The 22,259-nt window shown below is 46.8% G+C and overlaps 1 protein-coding gene across 1 annotated transcript in view; it reads left to right on the forward strand.

Annotated features, from left to right (window-relative positions):
- Positions 1-4,161: 4,161 nt before the first annotated feature.
- EEPD1 (endonuclease/exonuclease/phosphatase family domain containing 1) overlaps positions 4,162-22,259 on the forward strand; it is a 63,652-nt gene continuing 45,554 nt past the window's right edge. Inside the window, exon 1 of the mRNA XM_064704890.1 lies at positions 4,162-5,141. Within this exon, the coding sequence (XP_064560960.1) occupies positions 4,288-5,141 (854 nt within the window). The 5' untranslated portion in view covers positions 4,162-4,287. The remainder of the gene's footprint in view (positions 5,142-22,259) is intronic.

Below are 22,259 nucleotides of genomic sequence, written 5' to 3' on the forward strand. Positions count from 1 at the left end.
GTGAATTTGATAAAGGTGAAATGTCTCAAAAATACAAAGTTTCTAAAAAAGCCACAAATATTGATGGCCATTTAGAACAGAGATATCCAGATTAGTGACCCCACTGAGACACTAATGGAGACTCAGTTTTATTAATAAAGACCAGAAAATCAAAAAGGGAAAGAGCCGCCAAGAATCAGCCTTTGTAAGTCCCACAGCTTATGAAATTGCTAACTCCTACTTGTTATTACTTGTCTTCATAAAAACAGTGCCTGTCTTCTCCCTCGGGCATCTGTTACAAGTGTTACTGAAGATGTCCTTGCAGAAAGAAAACAATTACTTTAATAGCTCCCTTTAATAAGAATACAGGCGCTGCAGTTAATCAGCTGCCTTTTCGAGCCCTTGCCCGTTAAGAGCCCAGTGCAGCAGGTCTGAAAACACAGGGTGTAAAAGTGTGATTGCCAAGCCCCCCAAGGCTGTGAGAGCTGGAAAAGGCACTGCTATCACATGGTTGGCTGGTAGGAACTGCAATTGCTGCCTGAACACTGAAGGCAAACTCTGTGTTTTTCTGTTGAATAACATCTTCTGTCTCCTTCTACCCCTCATTGTAAAACTCAGTTTATTTGTTTAGAGCCTCTGCAGTGTAGATGAGGGATGTTAAAACATGCAAAAATAGATTAATAGATTCTTTTAAGACCAACTTAAAATGCTAAGAAGTTAGACTTTAAAATCTATTGGCCTGTAGGCAGATTTTTTGCATCAATTGTGCCAGAAGACATTGTTCACCAGTACCTGCTCTCACTCCATCAGGTTCAAGCACTTCCATATCATCCTTAAACATTGCATTTATAGGCCTGAAGTACTGCAGAACCTCCTTCAGATGGAAAATGTTTGGTTTTGTTCTTTCTTCTCTGAAGAATTCCTGAAGGGAAGAGGCATTTGAGACCTCCAGAGCTGGCAAGCAGGTGACACAACCCTTCCCCTGCATTTCTCATGTGGCCAGTTGCTTGCTCTGATGCCACTCAGCTGTCCAGAAACCTCTTTCACTACCAGCTTAGGGGGACAGGATGCGAGATGTTCAGTTGAGGAGGGCTGTGGACAGTGGCAAAGCAAGTCCAAGATCAACAAATGGCTGCTGGGCAATGGCAAAACCATTGTTCTCCAGCTCCTTGCTTTGCAGCACTGTCCAGTGAAACACAAAAAGGCTCTGCAGGAAGTGTGATGGCTGCTCCCAGGGCATTTTGAGGGTGTCCCCCCACACCTCTCACTGCTGGAGCCTGCCTGGCCCTGTGAGATCCTCCCCATTCACACCCTCAGAGCAGTGAAACTCAATTTTGCTGTCACTGAGAGGTTTCTAAGCCAGCCCTGGCCAGCAGCCAGCTGCTCAGTAGGCACAAGCTGAAGATCCTGAGGAATAAGCCACCCACGGTGTCTCAGAGCCCTCTAAACCTGTTGGGGTTGACGGAGATTCAGGAATCCTGGATTCATGGCCCCTTGCCAGGATAGGTGCCAAGCAGACCAGAGAGGTTACCTGCCAGCCAGTGATCACCAGGAGACCAAGATCAATCCATCTCTTCTTGAATAAATTTACATACACTGAGCTCAGGATTGGATCAAAGATAAAATCTGGTACCTCCCTGGGTTTCATGAGATTTATTTTCTGTTGCCTACACTGGCTGTCAATAATTTTGCCATTGCTTTTTCAATAATTTAGTGACTGAACCTCATTTTAATGGATTGCCTCAAATTAATGGATTGCCTAACACTGATGTCAGGCCATTGATTAATCTTTTTTTCCTTTGTTTTCTGTTTAACTTTTCAAGACCTTTTAACATCTTTTGGTGCTTTCCTGAAATGTGCCAAAGGTTGACTCAGATCTCAGCAAGCTTCCTGTAAATGTCAACAAGAACAAAAAATACAGGTTTGGGGCTAATGGATGACAATCCCCTCATTCTCCCCCTGCCCCCCAGCCCACATTTCACATTAGCATGAGGTCATACTCAGCATTAGGTGATGGGACACTTGTTACATCCCTCTGAGCTCTGCTTCCTCAGCTGCATCCAGGTTAATTTGGTGCCGCAGATTCAAGAAATGTTGAATAGTTGCTGTCAACAGAAAGTGCTGGACAAAAGGGACATCTGTTTTCTTTCTGAAGATGCTCCTGCCTTTTTTTTCCGAAACACAGAAAACCAAGTGCTGCCTGCAATGTAGATGATGCTTCAGATGGATTTTGGGGCTTTTCAGCTTCAAAACTTAGTTAATGAGCCTGGATCAATGCAAAACAACCTGCTGTAGAAAGAAAAAGAGTGTGTTCTCCATTGAGATAACAGCTTGTGGAGCTATTACTGCAATAACACTGCCTTGCAAAGAATACTCATTTCAATGGTTAATTGTTTCCAGCTCCGTGCTGGTACGGTCCCAGCAGGAACAGGCCCAGCATGACTCCTGCTGCATTGGCCGCTGCTATCGCAGCGCACAGAGCACTTTCCAGCAGACGTGGAAGCATTTAATCACCTGAGTGAGCACTTTCTGCACTCCAGCAGCCAGCAGAGAGCCAATGCCCTGATGCAGCCAGTGCCATTCCTGTAATGGTAATTTGCTAAATCCACTGCTGGGGCGAGCAGAAGGGAAATGTGGGATGCGCAGCAGAGTAACCAGAGCCAGGGTTAAAGCAACCGTGCCCCTGTGCAGCCTGAGAGCCTGGTAAAGCCTGGTGCAGCCTGCACTCCCTTAAGCTCATCACATTCTCCTTTGCCAAGAAGCTGAATAAATGTAACTTTTTATTTCAGGTGAAAGCAAATAATTTCCATTAAAAATGCCAATTTCCATTAAAAATGCCATGAAAAATACATGTACAAGCTGCTACTGCAGTTTCATTTTCATTAGTGGGCCAACCAAGAGTTTTGATGTTGAAAATACATGTGTACCATATTCTGTGCAGCTAAAAGAAATACATAGAGACAGTCAGCACAAGGCAGCATCAGGGCGCATAGCTGGCATCTGCAATCATATGTTTGCTCTTTCTTTCAGTTCCCCCTTCCTTTCAATTACACCCACCGATTATATTTCGATTCATTGACATTGCAGTCACTCCTGTGTGGGCACAGTCAAGCTAGTTTCAAATGAGCTAATTTGGCTACAGATAACATTGCAGACAGCGCAGCATGGGACTGGATGCAGTAGAAACTGGGTAAATATTTCAGTGGCTTCCCCAGAATGGGCTGTGGTGGGCTGCTGTGGCTCTCAGCACACGAACAAACTGTGTTAAATCCAGCTGAGGCACACGGGCAATACACAGCCACGATTTTGGTGCAGAATGTGGTTACTCTCAGAGAAGGGCTGGGCATGCTGCAGACCACCACCTCGGCTGAGGCAGACCTAGTATATAGACCTAATGTGTCCAAAAGCATCATTCTGTGGGTGGGGAGTTTCAGTTTGTTCAGCACTCATATAATGGCTTGAGATGTTAAATTAAAAAAAAAAAAAAAAAAAAGAAAGGAAAAAATGCAGACTTTACCCCGGTGTATAAAAGCATAGCGCCTGCAAGAGCACAAAACCAGTGGAGATGACTGATGAGGCTTTCATGAGGTCTGAAAACACACCTATGCCCCACCAGATGCAGAGAGACGAGCCCAGGGAACTTCTGGGACAGTAATGCTGCAGGAAGCGTCTAAACACCTGAGACCTGGGGACGGGAAAAGCCTGCCCTCAGCGGCCAGGCGACGGCACTGGGGACGCTCTTAGTCCCCCTGTGCCCAGGCGGGAAGGAGGATCCCCGATCCCCCCGCCGGGGCCGAGCCGGGATCCCTCCGTTGGGAGTGGCGGCGGTGCCGGTGCCGCTCCTGCCGGGCCGGGCCGGTGCCCGCGGTGCCCGGGCGGGGGCGGGCGCGGCGCGGGTGACGCCCGGGGGGCGGTGGCGGCGGCGGCGGCTCCGCCTCGCCCGGCCGAGGGGCGGGGGCTCCCGCAGAGCTACTACTACCGCCGGCGGGGCGCGGGGCAGCGGCGGCTGCGAGCGCCGGGCCGGAGCCGGAGCGGGGCAGGGCGGGCAGCGGCGGCTCTTCCTGCGCCGGAGAGCGGCGGTGCCCGAGGAGGGAGGAGAAGAACAAGGAAAGGCGCGGGGGCCCCTCGGCGGGGCGCAGGGTTCCGCTGACCGGGCGCGTGTGGCGGAGCGGGGTCTGTCCGCGGCTGCCCCGCCGCCGCCCGGTGCGCCCCGGCTCCCGCGGAGGTCCATGAGCGGCGGGCGGGCAGCCCCGGCAGCGCCCCGCGCCCGCTCCCCCGGCTCCGGCAGCGGCCCGTGGCGGCGGTGAGATGGGGGGCAGCCTGGGCTGCCACCGCTCCATCCCCCGCGACCCGGCCGACCTGTGCCACAGCCGCAAGTTCAGCGCGGCGTGCAACTTCAGCAACATCCTCGTCAACCAGGAGAGGCTCAACATCAACACGGCCACGGAGGAGGAGCTGATGACCCTGCCCGGGGTCACCCGAGTGGTGGCCCAGAACATCGTGGAGTACCGCGAGTACATCGGCGGCTTCAAGAAAGTGGAGGACCTGGCGCTGGTGAGCGGGGTGGGGGCGGCCAAGCTGGAGCAGGTGAAGTTCGAGATCTGCGTGAGCAGCAAGGGCAGCTCGGCGCAGCACTCGCCCAGCTCCGTGCGCAAGGACCCTGCCTCTGAGCACCACCTGTCCGCCACCAAGATCAACATCAATACGGCCACCCCGGCACAGCTCATGAGCATCCGTGGCATCACTGAGAAGATCGCCAACAGCATTGTGGACTACCGTAAAGAGCACGGGCCCTTCAAAAGTATCGAGGACCTGGTGAGGATGGACTGCATCAATTCCTCCTTTCTGGACAAAATCAGGCACCAGATTTTTGCAGAGCGCTCCAGGCCCCCTTCAACAAATACCAACGGTGGCCTCAGCTTCATGGCCAAGCCTCACCCCAGCCCCACCTCTCTAAGTCTCCAGAGTGAGGACTTGGACTTTCCTCCCGGGGGTCCAACCCAGATCATATCCACTCGCCCCTCTGTGGAGATGTTTGGGGGGGTGAGGGACGGCAGACCTGTCTTCAGGGTGGCTACGTGGAACCTGCAAAGCTGCTCCATGGAGAAGGCCAACAACCCCGGCGTGCGGGAGGTCGTGTGCATGACACTGCTGGAGAACAGGTAAGAGGCAGTACCTGACCTGTAGGCCCAGCTCCACGCAGGATTGTAGGCTCCTGCCTTTGAGGTTTGGGCACTGTAGAGTCTTGTTGTGATCCTAGTGGGACTGACTCCTTCCCGGGATTACTAAGTGTTTCCCACTTCTTGCATGAAACTGTGATTGAGTCATAACGCTGGGACTGTAGTGGCTGTCCCTCCATAAAGCTGCTGTAACCCTCGATAGGCACTGGAGCTCCTGAGGAGGAGTATGTGTGTGTACACACAGCTGTGCAGGGGAGACTGGCCTGTCACAGTCACCTCAGGCCTGTTAATGGTTGGTCAAGGATTGTTTCTCCATTAAGAGCCTTTTGAACAGGTCATGGAGAGCTGCCTTTCCTGCCAGCAGCTGGGGGGCAGTAGCAGGAGAAGGGCTGTGTAACAGGTGTGGAATGCCACAGCTCGTCCCGTCCCGCAAGGGTGACACAGCTTCTTAATGAGTGGTCATGGGGCATCTCCTGAGCTGGAGGGACTGCTCATCCTTGGGGATGTGAGACATGGACACCTGCCTGGGGAGGCTGTGCTGTCCTTGTGCCAGGCTTTGCGCCCTGACCGCACTGAGTGCATGGTGGTGTGGCAAACAGGACGGTACTTCAGGTGCTAATGCAAAGCTGGAAGTTTGGATTTTGGTTTTTTGTGTGTAATTGGTCAAGGGTGCTGGGGATGACTGTCTTACTAAACTTTCTGCTGGACACAGAAATGCAGATTGCAATAAGCGTTTTGAAATAACTCTAGCCCTTTCCTTTTCATGTGTCAAATCTGCCCCAGCTGATCTGGCATTTAGTTTACAACAGAGGTAAAGTTACTTTTCTCTCTGGCTGTGACTCAGACTTCCAGCAGGAAATGAACAGGGGCAGGGGACTCTTGGGCTTCTGCAAAAGGGATGTTGTGGGGAGGGGAAGTGCTCATGAGCTGTTATCTCTGTCCTTTTCCAATAATATGCTGAATAACAGCTCTTGTCAGTGTGGCTGTGGAGGTCAGGCATGCAAGCAGGATGGTGGCAGTGATATGAAATCCTGTGCTGCAGTACAGTATTTGTGGCCAGGGATACCTCTGCTGTGCACTGCTTGGGAGCCTGGTGCTCCCACATAGGAAACATCTGTCATCTCACAGCCACCACTGTCTGATACCCAAAATGAAGATGATAAACTAGCAGGGTTATTGAGATGTTACACTGATGGCTTCAGCCTAACATCTGTCAATATTCTGCTTCACTAGTTCAGGTATCCTGTGCTTCCCCCTTTGTCTCCACTTTCTCTTGCTATTTTTTTTTTTTTTGTGTGTGTGTGTGTTTTTTGGGTTTTTTTTGGAGGTTTTTTTTTGGTAAGCAGCTGGAGTGGAGCTGAGCTGCTAGGGATAGAAACTCAGATTATCTCTAGTCCCATAATAATTCTAATAATCCAGTTTTGAAGAAAAGTGAGTTTGGTGATTTATTTCTATTTTCTATATACATAAATAAGGGATTTTTAAGGACTAACTGTCACTTCTGCAGCTTCAGCATTTTTGGGGGAAAAGCTCCAAACAAGATGACCCACCTATTACAAAAACCAGGAAGATGTAGTGGCTTATAAAATAAAGCTATCTTAGCCCAAGCTGGCCACTGTGTGTGCAGAGTGGAAATTAGTTTAATTTTTGCCCTGAGACTGCATGGTGCTTAGTTTCTGTGCAGCCTAGCCAACAGGCACTTAGTTGTGCTGGGTGCTGTAAAATGTCTCCTGGATACTTTGAAGTTTCAAAGGAGCCTGGTAGAAGTGCTTGTTTTTGTTCTCTTCTATTGCACATATCTGTGTCATCAATCACACAGGGTGAGTGCGATGCAATTGTTTTCTGTACTTGATCCAATTTGTGATAACGTGAGAAGCTGGAAAGAAATGAGAGCAATGTGTATCCACAGACAAGCCTGCAAAACTTTCCTGGGAAAATAAATGTGGGAACAGAAAAGAGCAGCACTAGGCAGGAAAAATATATACATTGGGAAAAGCCATACTCAGCAACTCAGGGAGGAATTTCCTCTTGCTTGTGTGAGCATTGATGGGGTCAGGGGAGCTTTGTAGCTGTAAAACAGCCTCAGCTGAGGCCAGAATCTGCCTGCATTCTGCTTTTGAGCTCTGTGGTCTCACTCCCAGCTCAGGTTGTGTACCCTGGGAATGGACAGAATGCCCTGCAAACTAATCTTTGCCCAGCTAAATCAACTTCAGTAGACAGTCAGCTGGAGAAATTCACCTCTTGCTTCTCCAGGCAAGAATATATCTCTGCAGGGGGCTCACCAGCTTTCAGCCTCACAAAATCCGTGGGTGTGTTTTCAAGGTGCTCTGTGGATGTCCCACGTGTGTTGCTCAAGTCTCCAGCTGTGACCCAAGCTGGAGGTGGATCTGAAGGCTCTTTGGCCTGACAGTAGGTGCTCTCATGTGCTGTGCTTGCTGCTGCCCATTCCTGATGTGCAGGAATAAGTGTGCTCCATCATGCTGGTTCCTTACAGTCAGGGCTGGGCTCAGGTCATCCAGGATGCTCTCAGGAGCTGGAGTACTGTCTTGTTGCAGCTGGAGGAGCTGCCTCACCTTGTTTCTTAAGTCCAGAAATAAAGAACAAGTCAAGAAGATCAGTAAAACTGTGTAAAGAGAAGCAAAGAATCTAAATTTTATGAACTGCGGTCTTTTATGCCAGTTAAAAGGCTTGCTTTGGGGTTTGCTTTTTAAAAATTTGTTGGTTGGGGTTTTTTTGTGTTTTAATGACATGGTCACAGCAAGTAGCTTTAAAACCCCTTGGGGCTGTTCTTTCAGGTGTTAACCACAGTACTGCTTCTTTCTAGGTGAGGCTAGAAGGCTGTGCTCCTCCTGTCTTCCAGCCCTTTGCATTGAGGGAACAGTTGTGTAGGAAGGAAAGAGGGCCAGACTTTCATTCAAACCAAACAAAAAGCAAGAAAATGTCATATTGCAACCTGCTGAAGGGAGGAGAGGAAAGAAAAAGAACTTAATTCAAAGTCTCATGCTTGTTCCCAGAAGTGCTAAATTTCTGGAGAGTAGTGAAGGGAATGTACACTAAATCAGTAAGCATGACTACTACTGCGAAGCTATTTTGAAATTCATTGCTGTAGTGCAAAAATAATGAAATACAGCAAGGTCCTCACCCTCTTTTCTCATATTACAAGGATCTATGTTTATCACAGTGTTTGAAGTGAAGGAGTGAGGTGTTTTCATTCAGAGGACTAGAGGGTAATTTTAGAAGAGTTTAACATGATGAACGAGGAGGCGAGCATGACACATAATTGGATTGAAGTATCAAGTCTGGGGTGAGTTTGCCCAAACCTGCAGTGTTTCTTGCAGGTGTTGTTCAGAAAATCTGGGATTTATTGACAAAGAGTCAGAGTTGGCCTGTCTCTGGGGATGCAGGTCATCGCCTCTATCTGACCTCCATGTCCTCCCCATTCTCAGGGGGAATGGGGGAGCCAACTGCTTCTTCTCACCAAAAAAATAAAGGAAAATGCAGGGTTAGAGTAGCATGATTAAAAGGGCAAGTTCAGGTCCAAGGCAGTGAGTGTTTTTGTGGAGAATAAGTAGCCCCATGTTTCCAACCCCAGAGGATGTTTCCTCTGGACAAGGATGGTGGAAGCACCTCAGAACTGCCCCATACCCCAGGTCCATAGGGAAGGGTACTTTGGCCACTCCTTATCCATACCTGCCTCACGCCTGTCCCTCCTTGCCATACACTGAGCTCGTGGCTCCTGTGAGACCCTGTCACTGCTTTCTCTGGCTGTCAGGGTGCCAGCTGGATGATCCCATGAAGAAGTGTGGCACAGGCATGAGACACTGACAGACAGGGCACCTTAGATGTGCAAATTCCAGTTTGGCTTTGTGCTTCGAAGTCTGCAAGTAGCCAAGGGCAGTGATCAGCTGTGCACCTTCCCCAGCATGGTTTTCAGTAGAGGTTTTCCAACTGGTTTTCATGATGCTTTATAACACTGAGCAGCAACTTTGTGAAGACCTCTAAACTTTTTTTTTTCCTTGGAAGCACACTTTGCAGTTGACTGAATGAAAATTGATAGAAGGTTTGAAGGCCAGAACTTATACTCTGTCTAAAGGAGGAAGACCATGTGTCAAGATGATGGTGGGTCCAAAGGTCCACAGAACCCAGCTCTGCTTCCTTTCAGATGCCAAGCTGTTCAAGCTGTTGTTTACTTCTGCTGCTTTCCTTGGGCAGCTTCTTGGTGTGGTTACATCTTCTACATGCAAAAAGTGTAAGTGATAAAGCCTTAACACTTGTTGCAAAAACTGCAGAACCACAGAAGAGCTCAGGTTGAAAGTGACCTCAGAATATCATCTGACCCAGCCTTTCCTGGGAAAGGGAGCCTGGATGAAATTATCTATCCCTGTGTCCAATCACACAGGCTGGAGGCTTGAAAACCTCTAGGAGGTTGTTCCAGTGATTAACTCTTTTCACTATAAAAAGAGTTATAGCCTGCATGTCTATAGAGTAACAAATACAAATAGCAGTATAAGGTTTGGACTTAGCACTGGTGTTGGTTTTTTTTTCTTTGGCATGGACAGTAAGCTTTAGGAACATGTCAGTCCTTTTTTCTTCCCAAGGTTTGTAACTGGTGAGCCGTTTTCAGTTTGGTTAGATGCATAGAGGTCTCTCAAAGACAAGAAAATAATCTCAATTTCTGTGTCTGGGACTTAAATGAGTGTTCCAGCTGGGGCAACAATAGGTAAACCTCAGCCCAAAATTGCTTCCTGGGAGTCAGGGTGGACAGGCAGGCCCTGGGTAACCCTTGCTGTCCCACCATGCTTGAAAGTTCCTCTTCTTAGCCTTACCTACCCTAGGAGACCTTAAGCTTGTCACCTAATAAAAAGAGAAGTTTCTGAGCCAACCTCTGAAGCAGTCTCTTCCTATTAAGACATGAGGAAAACTTAATCTTGCTCAGGCCCCTGCACTAGATGCTGGAGGCAGGAGAACCACTTTTCCCGTTGTTCCTCTACACTAAATAACAGGGTGGGGCTTTTACTTTCCTCTCCAGTCTCTTAGTCTGAGCTGAGAGATGGGATTTTACAAGGGGCAGCTCTTTGCTACTGGGCCTTGTTAATTTGCTTGGGAAGGGGTATGGTGTGGTACCTTGCTTCTGGGATTGTATTGGATTTCCTGTCAAGATGATGGAAAAAGATTGCACCCCCACAGAGCAGACACTGTAGTAATTTATCATGGTGGTAGTGATGGGTGTACTTGCACACTTCAGAGGTTCATCACCAGCTTGTATTTGTTGTTTCTATGCTGTTGCTGGAGCTCTCAGTGGTCAGTCAAAGCCCTGAGGTGCATCTGTTTTATCTCTTTCTTTGTAAAGCTACGTGGTTTTCCCTCCATTGGGTTAGTCTGGAGCCTTGCCAAGAATAATTCCCCTGCAAGAAAAGATCAGGAAAGAGGGGCTGGCTCGAGTAACCTGACCATGCTAATAAGTCTTAAGCAGCAGAAGAACAAATACACCCTGTTCTCCTTATGTAATAGAGAGGAAATCCCGCCTCCTGCAACTTCAGAGAAAACTTAAGGAAAAAAAGGAATTGTTAGATGATATCATTTATGTGCACTCCACAAAGGGATTTTAATGAGAAGTAGAAAAAATTATGCATATAAAGCCACCATTAATCTGCACTTTCTGATGCCTCAGAGGACAAAAATGTGGGGTGATGGAAGAGCCGTTGTTTTGGGGATTGGTTTTTTTGTTGGTATTTTTTTTGCTTCCGCCTGCATGAGGCTAATGATATTTTACCTACTGGAGACTGGTAGGAGCCTTGAACTGCCTTCTGCATACCATCTGACATGGGAAAGCAGCAGGTCAGACCCTGAGAAATGTATTTTCCAGTGAAATGAGACTCAACTGATTTACTCCTGTTCCGGATTTGGCCCATTCCTTTGCCTGTGTAAAATCACATGAATGCCACCAAGCTTAATGCTAAAGAGCACTGTCCTCTCCCTGGGGATTAGGGCTCCTCTGAAGTACTGCTCCCATCTTGGGTAGCAGTACTTCAGAGGAGCCCTAAGGGGCTGGAGCCCCTTTCAGGACTGCTGCTGGGGAGCAAGTTTTAAATTAATCAAATAATTAAAAATTTAAATTAATCAATGAATCAAAAATATTCTAATTGGATTCCATTTCCAAATTTCTGCTCCACATGGATGCAGTACTGGGCCCCTCTACAAAGGCATCACCTGTTCCACCTGCAGGAGGTGGGCTGCTTGTTTGGGATACTTTGCATCTTGACTCCTGGGTCTTTGCAGGAGAGATCAAAAGCAGAGGGTGGACTTGCAGCAAGACTCTGAAGGGTGGATGCTATCCCTGTCCCCAGACACTTGGAGACGGCATCTGGAGCCACGTGCTCTGCAGGAGATCTCGGAGGTGAATGCACTGAGCTAGCTGCTTGATCCTGCTTGGTCTCTGTTGCCACAGCCCCCACAGCTTTCCTTCCTCAGACATGACACAGGAATGTAGGACAGGCCCTTGAAATTACCCCTGAGAAGCCTTTCCAGGGATTTTCTGTTTTAAATGGAGGTCTGGGCATTGTTTTAACTTTGCACAACTGCAGTTTCAGCGTGTTTCCTGAACATTCAAGAGTTGTATCCAACCAGTCATTTTTATCTGCTTTGAAGTTGGGAATGTGGCTGGAAAAATAGTATAGTTAAAGGCTGGTTTATCCATATAAAATAAACATTATTCTTCTCTTTTTTAAAATTATAACCATGCCCTGCCACTGTTCCTTGTGCCATAAAGCTTGACTAAAATAAAACAGATTAGTGGGGAAAGAGTTGGTTCATATATTATGCTTTTCTCCCAACTTTTCTAATTGATACATCTGGCAGCACTTAATGGCCACATAGTTTCAATCCATGCCTGCTTGACTATTTTGCACGTGTTTTGTGTCACTGGATTCATGTTGCACATTGCAGGTATTTTAGTAAACCAGAGCCGCCAGCTTATTCCTGTAGATCCTGCAAGGTTTGCTTTATTCCATGTGGCAAAGATTAAATGGCTTGGCTGATTTATGGTAATAAATTGGTGAATTATTAAGTGATGCTGTACTGCCTGTTCCCGAATCACAAGCAGAGGCCACAAGACTATAACCTCATTCTGCTTGACTTCTCAGAAATCTTGTGCCACATGGCTGTGGGAGACAGACTAGGTGCCTACACACAGGGATTCATCCTCTAAACAGAAATATTTAATGCTTCATGACTTTTTTCTGTGGTTTGGGAACCTGCAGTACAGCTGCAGGAAGGGTGGTTTTCCAACTTTTTCCTTGAAAAGAGCAATAGGACCATTTCCAATTCTTACTGGGAGAGAAGAACCAAGGCACTACACAGTTCCTGACAAGCTGCAAGCAGGAGCTTGGTCAGTCACTGTTTACAAGAGGGAAACACTGTCTCTGCAACCAAGTGCTGGGTCTAGCTCACTGTGAGCACAGGTCTCTAGCAGTGTTAAACAGAAATATTTTGGACAGGGTTTTTTTCAAATTTAGCTGCATCCTTCTTGATGTAATTGAGCTTCAATGTGTTTCCTACAGCTTCATTGTTGGGAGGACCCTGCTTCTTTAGTTTCTAATTAGTGTTTCTTTGGGAACATGCTTTTGAGATTTGGCTGGATGAGGAGAGAAGAGGTGATAGGTCATGGATTACAGTGTGCGTGTAACTTTATTTTTAAGTCTCATTGTTCTTCATTGTAGTGCAAGTGTAAGCTGACAGATGGAAGCACAGTGTCCTTACTGAAATAATTACAATATGCTGCAGTAATTTCTTAAGACTATTATATGGTGTGGTGATGGAGACAAGAACCATGGCACATTAATAATAACAGTGCTTAAAAATAGAAACACAATAGCTTCTTCACTTCCAGATTTTTTTTTCCCGTTATTATTTTGCAGAGGTACTGTGCTTTGTTTGAGTAATAGCTGGTGATCCCCACTGATTTATCAGAGAGTAAAAGTTCATGATGGCTTTGCTGAGGGGAGGGGAAGACCTTCCAGAGACCTCCCTGCTCATGTTTGTCCTCTCCCTCATCTCAGGCCTGGGCGCTCCACAGTGGATTCCAAAATGCCTTGTAAGGTGCCAAGAGCATGGTGGGCAGTGGTAGATAAATATGAAGGGAATATGCAGCTGTGGTAAAAAAGGATATTTTCTGTCAATGAACTGTTTCATCTCACCCCTGGCATATACAGCCTATCCATGTCCTGATCAGACCATGTGACATTTTCAAATGGCACGAGTGTTTTAAACGGCTTGGTCACCGGCGGGGAGGCTCAGTGCTGCTGACCTCCTTTCCCTCCCTGCTGCTGGGGGTTTGTGCAGGAAGGAGCCCGGAATCGGCACCAAGCTGTTATTTTCAGTGCCTGTGGTAAAATTGTTAGAGACCAGTGAGTAAGAGAAATAAGTTTACCCTGCAGGTGCCCCGTGTGCGTGCATGTTCCAAAAGTTCAACTGTGTGTAAAAATATAATTTAAAAAACAATTGATTCCTATGGAAAAATACATCTGGGGTTATATTGTGTGTGCTAGGGACGGCTGAGAACACTGGATACTGGATGTGCACTGTGAGTGCAGTGGAATTAATGCAGCCTGCTTGTGCAGAGTGGATTGGAATCCCTCTGACTGAGGCCGTCTGGAAGGGAGCCTCATGCAGGCTGTCTGTCTGTTCTGTCCCTGTGTCTGTCTCGGAGCTGGGGGGAGAGCACAGTAATGCCCTTCTGCTCTTTGTGGTGAACATCCCAATGCGCAAGGCTGTACCTGGGGGCAGCTCTCACTGTAGGCTTACGGATACAGATAACGAGGAGGAACCAGGAAATTTCCTTTTCCTTCTGCGTGACTATTTTTCTCCCTGTTTTTAGAGGTGTTTCAGGTAATGTGACCAATCTCCTGTGCAAATTTAGCTACAACAGCTGTCCAAGCCGTTCACAGCTGAACGGGTTGTTGATGGGTTCCTGAGCAGCTAATTGATCAGCTCTGCTCTGGCTGCGTGAGGCAGTGGCAGCTTTCCTGCCCCAAATCCCTCCTGCTTGCTGCACGCCAGTCCTGCAGAGCCGCCGCTCCCTCTGCTTCACGGGGCGGGCGGAATAATGAAGCTGCTGCTTTTGCCTTCGGACTTATCCTTCCCCTCCCTGGTATTTATTTATAGCCGCGCTGCTCCCCTCCGCTTCCGTGTGGCTGTGTCGGTCAGAGCCCTGCGGGCGCGGAGGCGCAGGCGCTCGGCTGCCCAGGGCTTGCTCCAGGCTCGCTGGAGGTAATTGCCGGTCAGTGCCCGCTCTCTCTAGCTCGGGCTGGGCTGGAGTAAAGGTTAGCCGCCTTTCTGCCAAACTGGAAGCAGCGCGCTGTTGGATACACGCTGGATGTTAACTTAGAAACCTTATATTTGGGTTCTTTATTTGTTCTGTTTAAACAAATAAGACCAAGTGTGGTTCCGTCTCAACGCCATTGAATTGCAGGGTGTTGTGTCAAAAGCAGGTCTTAATGAGGTGTTGAAAAAATGAACTGTCAGGCAAGTTTTCCTTTCATACATGCAGGGCAAGTTCTTCGGGTTTGCTGTCAAACCTATTGCCTGTAGAATGTTAAATGACTGCCTTACTCTTCTTTTTTACTCCTAAGCAGGCAGAAACATGGAATAATGTGAACCCCTGTTAGGGAGGATACTCGTAGCTAGGAATAACCCATATGGCTTGTTTTAAAACAGTCTGCTCTTCTTATAGGGCAGGAAATTTCCAGTGGTAATCCCATTTTAGGCTAATATGGGCAGATACTGCTCTTCCACCAGACACAATGATGGGTAAAAATTGCCTTAGGGAAATCTTTGAGTTGTTCCCCTCTTGTGACGTGTGGGGCTGATGGTGGTGAGGCACATACCAGCACCACAATGCACAGGAGAGGAAGTACACTGTGTCTGCAAGAGATTTTGCCCCCATACACAAAACACCAGAGCTGCTGGTGAGTTAAGAGCTAAAATAAATGCTGTTACCAAGAAAATACTGCAGTGTTACCTGACTACCCTTTGCAACCTTTATTCTGGCTGGCCCAAGTTTTCTTATGATTCTGGCAGCAATGACAGTGCAATTTTTGGCTATCTATCTGTCTATATCTTCCTGCTAGTCCTTTGTACAGCTCTTTCCATTATCTGTAGCTGTGTTTACAGTCCCCTTTCATAATTAATGGGGACTACCAGCTGCCCACTGCTGTCCCTGTTGGCTGCCCTCCCGAAAACACTGCATTGAGCAATAAGCAGCATGCGGCCTGGATGAGGGCAAAGGGGTTGGTACTGCTGGCAGATAGCACAGAGGTACTTCCAGCACATCCCAGAGGGGTCTCTTGGTGAAGATTACCCATTGGTTACCAAGAAACCCCTACAATGGTCTTGTTTTTATTGCTTCTGAGTTCTCTAGTGCAAAGCAGCGCTGCATGAAAGGAAGCCGTGGCTTAAAGGACAAGATACAGTTTCAGTCATCAGCTGGTGGATATAGACACAGATAGATATTTCATAGACATTTCAACAATGTTGACTCTGGGCTGTTGTCAGTGAAAGTTCTGGAAGCATTGCTGCTGGATGGAAGCTGTGCAAAAGCCACCTCCAAGGATATGGTGTTTCCCATTTCTATGTTAAACTGGGAGCACTTGGACTTGGCTGAGGTTTGACTTGCTTCTCTATCCATTTTTCTTTTTTTTTTTTTTTTTTTTTTTTTGTTTTTTTGTTTTGTTTTTTTTGTTTTCTGTGCGTGTGTGTATGCAGCAGATTTTTGAGGAGCTGGATGCAAGGATGATGGTGACCTATATTGCCCAGCTGAGCTCTGAAATTTGGCAAAAAGAAACTGAAAGCAAGAAACTGGAGAGAGATCTGTATACTGGTTGTCTATAGGTTGAAAGGAAGTTGCCTCATAGACTTGCTTCTATCTTCAACCTCATATTTGAAGCTTGCTCTTGCAGCCTGAACATGCGTCCCCCTTCCATGTCCTCTTTCCATCCCTCCTGAATCTAAAGCCTTTTCACTGGTTTTACTCGGCTTTTTGGTATGTTCAAGTCTTGCCATACCTTGAACATATCCAGTTATCTCAAATGCTGCTTGATCAAGCCTTTGCTTTCACACCATGAGGGTTGAATGAAATCATCTCTCACCTACAAGGCTGAGGATTTCAGTTTCCTTGGATCATCTGTGATACTTCCCCCAAATCATTCTGATGCCATCTTCTTACTCCAAGATGTGCTGCAGCATTTCTTTCTCTGCTGAGGCCTCTTGCCAGGCAGTTTGAAAATTAGTGCCTTTTAAGATAGATCAAGTTTCAGGCAAAAGCTGCCTGAAAACTGCAGCCTCGCCTTTTATGTCTGAGGGTGTTAGGAATTCTTGCAATTAGAGGAGGCTCTTGTGCCATTGCTTTAAAGAAAAAAAGTATTTATGTTTTCTATCTCTGTTCCTCAGAGGCACTAAAAGCTCTGCAGAGAAATAAATTGTTAGCTTCCCGATGTGTTGGTTGTGGTATTATTTTTAACTTCTTTGAGCAGTTGTTTCAAAGGAGTTTGTGTGTACGTTAGGCACTTGGCAGTGTGAGTAGTCAGTATATTTTCCTATCTGATTATGCGGGTGTGCTGTGCGGGTGCGTGCTGCACTGACAGTTTATGGTTCCTCTTCCATATGCATCCTATCTTCCTGAAGATAGTGTTGGAGATGTCAGCTCTGTGAGGAGAGACTGATGAATTTATATCAGAAGAATCTTTTTTGTCTAGCAGCTCTTCAGCACAGCACTTTGTTCAGAATATCTCTTAAAAATAGAAAGTACTGGAGGAATATCAGCTTTGTCATGGCGATGTCGTTCATCATCAGTGCCAAACTGATTTGGCTAATCCCTGGTATTAGTAGGAGAAAGCCTGAGTTGCCCACACAAGGTTCCCTGTGCCCCAGTTTTTAGAGTGTTTGGTGAGATATTTTGGATTATTGTTTTGGAGTCTACAGCCAGACCAGCACAAAGTGTGTGTACTCACTTAACTCATACCTAAGTGTGTTTTTCAGTAGGAGTGGAACTATGATGGTCTAAAAACTTCAGTTCTTCTGGAGATGAGATTTCCTTGTGTATTTATCTGCTGCAGGCCAATTTCATATTATCAAGGAGCAAGGGTCATACAACAGCATGAATCCAGCATCCAAAAAGAGCACAGAGATTGTTGCTTCCCTTTTTATTACTCCCTGTGCTTGGCTCAAGTTTCACCTCCCAGGTCTACTCCTCAAAACTGGGATGTTCCTGGAAAGGCTGTCATATCTAGAAGTTTTTTTTCCCACTGAATTGGTGGTTAAACTTTGGACAGTTTTATTATCCCTTTTTTTCATCCTGCTGAGTGCTTCATCCAATCAAATACTTCTGCATGTTTCCCTGTCACCCTATTTTTATGTCTTGTTTTCCATACTGGCATTTTGCCTTATGGGTACAATGAATGGCAAGATATATTTTAGTACTGTGTTATTGCCTATAGGTACTAAATTACTGGTTTGATTGTTTTTATAGGCTGTTTTTATAGCACAACTTTAGGAGGCAGTCAGTCATGCTAACAAAGTCTGTGTGAGGCACACCTCTTCAAATAATCTGGAATGATTTCCATGGAGCAATGATTACTTCCTCCTCAGAATAATCAAGAAACAGGACTGGGATCAACATTGTTAAAGGTTTATAGTTTCTCCTCCATGACTTTTAGACCTGCAGGTTGCAAACACCATTGAGAAGAATCACTGGTGCCCTCTTTATGTTGCCTTACGTGCACTACTGAATTCAATAAAATTGTCACCAGGCCTCAGCATTCAGTGTTTTTGCTCCTTTTCCCTGGGGATGTCTGCACTGCCAGCTTCACCATTTCCCCAAAACACTGATTTTGGGGTGTTACCACCTGCTCAAGCTTGGGAAGATCAGTGGCAACCTGGAGGCATGCAGGGCATGGCAGTGGGGGGCCAGGGTATCAGGGAGAACCTATGGGGAACATCTTCACGAGCATCCACATAATGCTGTTTCGTGCCCTGCATGTAGTTTGTTAAGAGCTTGTTTGACTTGGAACTTGTTAAGAGTTTGCCTTGGATCTTGTTACAAAACACGTAAATCATATCAAAAGCTGCACAAGACATAATTTTGCACCAGTATGTGCATCCCATCAAGCACGATTTCCTCCTGTCATCCCTTTCCAAGATACATTTGCACTTCAGCTCCAATATTTGGAGAGCTCTGGTTCTGCATAAAGCAGACTTTCTCATTCCCACAGAAGTCTGGTGTTTCTAAGACTGTTTTGTGCTGAAGCCCCTGACCTAAATAAGGTTAAGGATCTGGGCCACACAATTAGCACCCAATGCCAAGAAAGGAAAAGCTAAACTTGAGCCACCATTCCCCCCTTGGCCAGGGCTGCTCTGCATAGGTTGCTCTGTAGTCCTCTTGCATCCTTGTGCTGTAAAGGCCATTCTTATGTGCAGACGTCTCCGAGCCTGGCACGCAGGGGTCCTCTGTGACTGAGGAGCTTTCAAAACTCCTTCCTGCATGTCATTGTGCAGCTAGGAGCTGGGATTGCTTCCAGCTCACTGAAGACACTCCGACATTGTTCCCTCCTAATCCCCTCCTTCTCCCAGAGCATGGTTTTTCGGAAGGCTAGCATGTTCCCTTGCTGGCTTTCCAGGCGGGAACACAAGCGGCGGTTCCTGGGAATAGCGTAACCCTGAATTAGCGATGAGCCAAGGCAGAGGGCGGCTGCATGGTGTGATGGTGGGATGAGCCCTTGGCTCTGTGCTGTGTGAGGGAGGATGCCTGGCTAGCCAGGCTGGCTTGTGGCTGGGCTCCATTGATCTGCTTGCTGGCTTGCCAACAAGAAGCACAAATGTTCAGCAGTGGTGGGGATGGGTTTCAGCAGGAAGAAATGCTGTTCCCCCATCCCCCTTCTTGCAGCCACTCTGAGGTTGATCCACACCTGGTTTGCTGTTTCATTTGTGTGCTGGTAGCCTGGGGAAATAAAAGCAGGTTAATGGGACAGGGAGGAGGGTGCTTTCTACTGAAGCGGCTTTTTTTTTCCCCCAAACCCAGATACAAGCAGAGAGAGAGAGAGAACAAGGTAATGAATAAATAGAAATATTCAGATGTCTTTACAAGGGCATCTTTCAGTGCAGGGATTTGACCTTGGAGATTTGGATTGTGTCATTTATAAGATGGTGGCCTGAAGGTGTGGCTCCCAAAGACTTTGCACATCCCTCAAGGCATTCACTGGTCCAAAGGGAAAGAAAAGTAAAGGGGATTTATTCCAGCTAAGTTCTGTCACTTTTTCCTGCCTTCTAGCAGGTCAGGATTACAGGTGAAATTAGAACTTCTGGAACATCTGGCTGTGCTACTGTTCACTCTGCTGCTCCTTCTGATGTCATTAGCTGTGTGTATTTGGAGCACTGAAGGAGATATTTAAGGAGAGGGAAGCTGGGATTGAAGCTGGGATTTTTTCAGGTTTTCTTCATATGATGAGAACCTGTAAACATCTATAGCCATGAGCACCAGCCAGCATGACTAAATTAATGCACCCTAATTAATGGTGGATCTATGGTGGGTCCTATCTATTCCCTAAATAGATGTTGGAGCCTCCTTTGCAGTGTCAGGCTCTAACTTTCAAGTTTTTCCTCTTAGCAATAATGAAAAATGGTGAAGATAGTTTCTGAAAAAATAGCAGAATGAACTTAGAGCTACACTTAACAACTTTGCAGATCTGATGTGATCTGTGGTCTCACACATTTTGCTTTCATCCCTCAGAGCATGTCCTATAGAAAAGGCTATGTTCCTGGGAGACAGGACAGCTAAAGTGGGAGGTGGATAGTCAGTCAAATCCCACAATGATATGCATGATCTTAGATTGGATATTAGGAAAAATTTCTTCACTGAAAGGGTTGCCAAGTATTGGAATAGGCTGCCAGCCGAAGGGGTTGAGTTGCCAACCCTGGAGGTGTTTAAAGGATGTGTAGATGTGGTGCTTAGGGGCAGTTTTAGTGATGGACTTGGTGCTGTCAGGGTAATGGCTGGAGCTGGTGATCTTGCAGGTCTCTTCCAGCCTAAGCATTTCTCTCATTCTATGGGTTGCCACTGTGAGCTTTGGGTCACATCCTGGTGTGATGTAAAGGGCGCAGCTGTCGGAGACACATGGCTCCACCTCCTCCAGCTAGCCCACATCCCTTTACCTCACATCCTGTAGACACGATGGGTATTTCCCTTCTTGAAAGAGGGCTTTAAAGCATTATTGTGTTTTGGGATGGGGGTAGGGCAAAGAGGAAATCAGAAGCCCAGCATGCTGGCTTTGCTGACTTAGGAAATTGGATGGTTTGCCTTGTGAGGGATTTCTTCAGTGCAGAGCTGGTTGTGAAGTGGTGGTTTGTGACAATGTTGACTAATTCATGTTTTCCTGCCAGAGGAGGGGTAGAGTGATCCCAACAAAATGTTGGTTCTGCCTCATGGGGTAACAAAACTCCCTTTGCACGTTGTCTTTGTATCTGTGCACGCACAGGTTGCCCCTGCTTGCTCATCAGAACAGGTTATCTCTCTGCTTCTGGCTGTGGTCAGCAAACTTCAGCTGGTGGGAAGTTTTATTGTGACTCAGGCTCTGGGAAGAGCACCCTGCCATCCTTTTGAATGAAGGGAGGAACATCACTGCTGAAGATCTGTTCCAGTGTTAGCTCAGCCTCTTCTGCCCATGCTGACTACTAAAATGTGTAATTTTTTTGCCTGAACTATTTCTGCTTTTCTCTGAAGAGGAGAAGGACAATTTAAAATTCTCCTTTCTGCTCCCTTCTTTTACCCCACTTTTCTGGGAAAGCTGTCCTTAGCATTTTCCTCTGTGCTTATATCATGAGATATGTAACATATGCTGTGATCTCATCCCGATGCTCTCCTAAAAGAGGAAGGCATGACTGCAGCCTCTGTAGCCTTTCTTCCCCAAGAGTACTGCTTCTTTCCTCATCCTCCTGTGTCTCTACATGGTCATTTGTACCTCTGTCCAAGTGAGACCACCCAGTCTTGTCATCACTGCCTTCCTGAGCATCCTTGGTAAGAGGTTGACTATGATCTATGGCGTCACCCAGAGACCCATCCTACCTCTTTGCTCCATTAAGGGTCATTTTTATGTTTCCTCATGCTCCTGTCCCCAAGGATGGTGATGCTTAATGGTGACCTTACTGAGATGCCAGAATTGCCATCTTGCAGTCAGCTTTTTTATTCAGTGAAGTGACTGAATGCTGCTGTACCTGCTCTCTTTTCATCATCTGTGACATGGCCAGTCTTTTCCTGAATATTGGAGTTTCAGGCATTGGGGAAGCAGTTGTGATTTTCCTTACTGGCTTATATGTATATGCCACAGCAGGGTTATCATTTGCTCAGTGTTTTATTGACTAGCCTAGTGAAGCCAGTGAGCCTCTAAGGGGCCACAGGCATTTCAGCTGTCGATTAAGACTCAGGAAGCCCCAAGTGCCTGATTGACATTGTGTATAAGAGGAGCCAGCCTGATGGGGCACTGTGCCTTCCCAGCTGCTGTTCCATGGACTCCCCTTCATCAGGAGAAAATGTGGATGTGGAGGCTTTCCTTCTTCTGGGTATCCTGGCCACCTGGACTGCAAACCAACATCAGTCCCACTGAAGTGATTAATGTGTCTGGAAGCTTCAGTACTCTTAATGTGTGCTGCACATATGCAAAAACCTGGAATGCTTAGCCAAGGTGAATGGAAAGGAGAAATGGCTTCTGCCTCCAAACCCCTTCTCCTTTCTGAGCCTTGAGTTATGGAGCAATAAACAGGAAAAGGAATGAAATCACCTTTTGATGCTGTGCAGGTATGCTAGAATTATGCCCTATTAAAAGTTCAGTAAACTCTATTAACCTTTCTTACACTGCTATAACTTGCATAACATCAGGAACTTCTTTGCCTTACAGTAGTACAGAGGCTGTGTCATGTGTGTGCTATTTTTCTCTTTTCTCTGTAAAGCAAAAAAGACATGCTGGTTTTGCTTAACCAAGGGAGATAAGAAAACTTCCTCTTATTCAGTCCTGTGGCAATGCAATCCCAACCCAATACTATCCAGCTGAATTTAAC

Source organism: Zonotrichia leucophrys, chromosome 2 (genome assembly GCF_028769735.1).
Source record: "Zonotrichia leucophrys gambelii isolate GWCS_2022_RI chromosome 2, RI_Zleu_2.0, whole genome shotgun sequence".
Classification (NCBI taxonomy): domain Eukaryota; kingdom Metazoa; phylum Chordata; class Aves; order Passeriformes; family Passerellidae; genus Zonotrichia; species Zonotrichia leucophrys.